The sequence below is a fragment of the Sinocyclocheilus anshuiensis genome, unplaced genomic scaffold, assembly GCF_001515605.1.
Source record: "Sinocyclocheilus anshuiensis isolate Anshui unplaced genomic scaffold, SAMN03320099.WGS_v1.1 scaffold351, whole genome shotgun sequence".
NCBI lineage: Eukaryota > Metazoa > Chordata > Actinopteri > Cypriniformes > Cyprinidae > Sinocyclocheilus > Sinocyclocheilus anshuiensis.
The window spans coordinates 457234-461529 of NW_015552551.1; the positions used below are offsets into that span (position 1 = coordinate 457234).

The 4296-nt window shown below is 38.7% G+C and overlaps 1 protein-coding gene across 3 annotated transcripts in view; it reads right to left on the reverse strand.

The window, feature by feature from the left end:
* LOC107664409 (sarcoplasmic/endoplasmic reticulum calcium ATPase 1-like) overlaps positions 1–4296 on the reverse strand; it is an 88532-nt gene that overhangs the window by 29811 nt on the left and 54425 nt on the right. For all 3 annotated transcript variants that reach the window (XM_016454969.1, XM_016454967.1, XM_016454968.1), the window contains exons 6-8: positions 3151–3231; positions 2976–3061; positions 162–626 (exon numbers count right to left, since the gene is read on the reverse strand). In XM_016454969.1, the coding sequence (XP_016310455.1) occupies positions 162–626; positions 2976–3061; positions 3151–3231 (632 nt within the window). The remainder of the gene's footprint in view (positions 1–161; positions 627–2975; positions 3062–3150; positions 3232–4296) is intronic.

Consider the following 4296-nt stretch of genomic DNA (forward strand, 5'->3'; position numbering starts at 1 on the left):
AAAGCTCACATAGGACCATATGTCAGCAGAAAAATTAGAATCAATGAAAAACGAAGTTGTCATCAACCCAGACATAAAATCAAGATCTGCCCGCAGACACCATTTCTGATGCTGAATGAGACACCAACTCTGCGTCTGGCTTGAACCGCCACATCACTCACCCTGCAGACAGACATCTGGTTGGTTGTCAGGGTCCCTGTCTTGTCTGAGCAGATAACGGAGGTGCATCCCAGCGTCTCCACTGAGGGCAGAGAACGGACTATGGCATTTTTCTTGGCCATGCGACGGGTGCCCAACGCCAGGCAGGTGGTGATGACAGCTGGCAGACCCTCGGGGATGGCTGCAACTGCCAAGGCTACGGCTATCTTGAAATAGTAGATCGCACCTCGAATGCACGAGCCGCCGTGGACCGGGTCGGCGAAATGGCCGATGTTAATGACCCAGATGGCGATGCAGATGAGGGAGATGACCTTTGAGAGCTGTTGGCCAAACTCATCCAGCTTCTGCTGCAACGGGGTCTTCTCCTGCTCGGTTGACGCCATCTGGTTACGGATCTTACCGATTTCGGTGGAAACGCCGGTGGAGATGATGACACCGATTGCTCGACCCGAAGCAATGTTTGTGCCCTTTTGGAAAACATGAGAAGATGCATATATAAGCACATACAGTGGGTATAGAAAAGAATCACCCCGCTTTAAAACAATCTCATTTTGTTGCTTTGCAGCCTGAAATGAAGACGGACACATTTTTTGTTTTATCCAGCTGTATTTACTCATCTTATAACATCCAAGTGAAAGATGTAAGACAAACATGTCATAAAAAAAAAAAATAATAAAAATCACTAAGTTGAAAAAAGGATCACCCCCTTGTGTCAGTATTTTGTTGAACCAGGGTTTAGTCTGTTGGGATATGTCTTTGTCTCTACTAACTTTGCACATCTCGACTTTGCAATATTTGCCCACTCTAAGGACTGAAATGCTCCAGGAAAGCTCTTTTCATGCTGAGCTAACCAAAATGACAGAGCTGATTGAAAGTAATATGGCTTTGTGTACTATTGAGAAGGTGATTAGCTACACCGGATTGAGTTTACAAGTCATTTTTAGGAAGTTTTTATTTTTCAATTAAAAAAAGTTGGTTTTTTTACATTTTTTCCTGACATGGTTTTATATCTTTCACTTGAATGTTATAAGTTGCACTAAATAATAACAGCTGGATAAAACAAAAACTGTGTCCATCTTTATTTCAGGCTGCAAAGCAACAAAATCTGATTATTTTAAAGGGGGTGATTCTTTTCTTTAATTACAGTAGCTAGTGCACATTAAAATATGAATATCTCTATATTTATATTTAAATATAATCGTATGCATAAAATTTCTTAATGAAAGTTATTATAAAATGTTTTAAATCCATATATCTTACAATCATCCAATTGCCTTAACTGACACACACACAAGTACTCAACAAACACATCGTCATCACACATTGCTGCCACAAAGCAACATGGAAAGCATAAAGACACTGAACAATGACCTTTAAGAGGGAAAAGAGAGAATCGGTTAACATATGTAAAAATACATTGTGTAGCAAAATCATATCGGAAAATATTCAGATTGCTCAATGAGATTTCACAGATGATTTTAGTCAATGATCAATGATGAGATTAAATCTTTTCTAAATAAAAATATAAACTGTGCCATTCATTTTCCCATGGAGTGTGAAAAGGCAGATGATCTCCAAAACCCCTCAAGTTTCTTTCAAGATGGGGTTTGGGATTATTTCACCGCTCTGGCCAAATGTACCCATGTGCCGGTTCCATTTGGCTGTCCATTGTGGGAAAGTTGAAAAAAGGATCACCCCCTTGTGTCAGTATTTTGTTGAACCAGGGTTTAGTCTGTTGGGATATGTCTTTGTCTCTACTAACTTTGCACATCTCGACTTTGCAATATTTGCCCACTCTTCTTTGCAGAACTGCTCAAGTTCAGTTCAATTTGATGGTGGGCGTTTGTGGACTGCAATCTTCAAGTCATTCCACAGATTTTCAATGGGGTTTAAGTCTGGAAAGCAACAAAATGTGATTATTTTAAAGGGGGGTGATTCTTTTCTATACACACTGTATACTTAAATGTAACAAATCCACTAAAAGACCTTTCAAATCTAAATTTACACTTTTGCAGACTTGTAAACAACAGCATCAGAAGTTCCTCAGTCCCATATAATTTGCTAAAACGTAGCTTGGAAAAATCATTGACTTGTGTGGAGTTGGCTATAATGTCATTAGGGAGATTTTCCCCTAATAGGAAACTACATCTTTCATTACCACGATGTGTTGGAAAATGCATAAACATAAACCTTCTTCCCTTTGACAACCTTCTGGCAGAAGGCAGCAGATTTTCCTTAAGAATTTGATGGTATTTTGTCCCATTAATTTTTCCTTCTATCCTGACAAGTGCTTCAGTCCCTGCTGCAGAGAAACACCCCCATAACAGGATATTACCACCTCCATGCTTTACTGTATTTAAATGACTTAAGATGAAAACAGGCAGACTGCATTAACTCTGACGTTATACTATCACTCACTAGGCCAATAACGTCACCTGGGGTGTTCCCTGTCCCCAGATGATGTTAACGCAACCTAAGTGGATTGAGAGCGGACAAATGCATGCCTACTTAGAGCATCTGAATGACTGCAAATGGACGCAGACAGGAAGAGCATGTTTAGACTGAACAGAATACTTAAGTCTTATTATATCCTACAGTATAATGACATTCTGCAAACTAGAGAGATAAAGAAAAAAGCAAGAAAAACTCAGACACAAAGAAAGCAAATAATAATTATGTAATGCATGACAAGACTAAAAATGCTATGAGGTACGTAAGCAGAAAATATTCATGAAGTAATATTTATATGCAAATAAACTGCTGCTTATATGCACATGAGAAAGTTCCCCTCTTAAAACAGGAAGTGAAGTGCTTACAGAAAACAGCATGTTCTTTTTGTCTTGATTGACAGCTCGTGGATCTGGCACGGGATCAGTGTGTTTGATAACAGACACAGACTCGCCTAAAGAACACATTGGTAGTTTTAAATCAAGTTATACTGAGAACTGAGCAGTGAAATGTTAAGATGTTCATCTCTGACGTCCACAGTACCTGTGAGAATGGACTGGTCCACTCTTAGGGTGGTGGATTTGATTGAAGTGATCCTGATATCTGCTGGCACCTTGTCTCCAACTAGAAAACAAAATGGGTTGAGAGTAACTTGATCAAAAAACAGGCAAAGACACTCTTACATTACAGATGAATGTGACAAGTCGAAAAAAGTGTACGACATATGCCTGAGGGGTCATAACTGCAATCATAAACATGAAATAAGACCGTGCACAGCCATCATTTAAGGCTACTCTTGACCTCTTGTTTTCCAGGTAAACACTTAATTACAACAGATCGAAGCTGAGCAACTAGGACACAAAGCCTGAAGCAAAGCAAAAAAGTGACTGAAACAAAAAAAACAAAAAAAAAAAAAGAGAGAGAAAGAGCGAGAGAGAGAGACTACCTCGAAGACTAACTGCAGACACACTGGAACACCACTCGATAGCCAGTTGATGAGAGAACACAGAGTGATCAATATTCGGTTCATGCACAATGTTTACAAGAAAAAAAAGTGTTTCTAATACAAAAGAAAAAAAAGAGGTGGGAAAAGCCCAGCCAGTTAGATTAGACAGAATCAGTCAATATGTGTTGTTTTCAGCTGGGTTTTGTGAGTTCTTGCAGCCATTTAGCCTTTGAGCAATAAATATTGTGTAGTAGCTTGACTTAATGAACCTTTGCTCTGTCCTACCTGAGACATCAAGACAAAGCTTCATATACACTTATCACACAAGCTGCAGGGATCTGCTTGTGCATTCACAGCACAAACAACGGATGATACAGCAAATCACAAGTCGAGCATATTGAAAATTAGCAAAAAACAAAAATGAGTCTCTTTCTGAAAACTGCATTAAACAAACGCCTTGCCAATCTATTGTGAGCTATGGCATATGCACAACTACATCTACTTGGAATCTAAACACATACATTTTCACAGAAAGCTCCAGAGATTTCCTCTGAATTCATGCCCATCATTCTACATATACACTCTAGTACAATTCTGTTCAAATGTTTGGGGTCTCTAATAATTTTCAGTGCTTTTGAAAAAAGTATGCACAACAAGACTGCATTTATTTGATCAAAAATACAGTAAAAACAGTAATACTGTAAATTATTATTACGATTGAACATAACTGTTTTCTACTATAA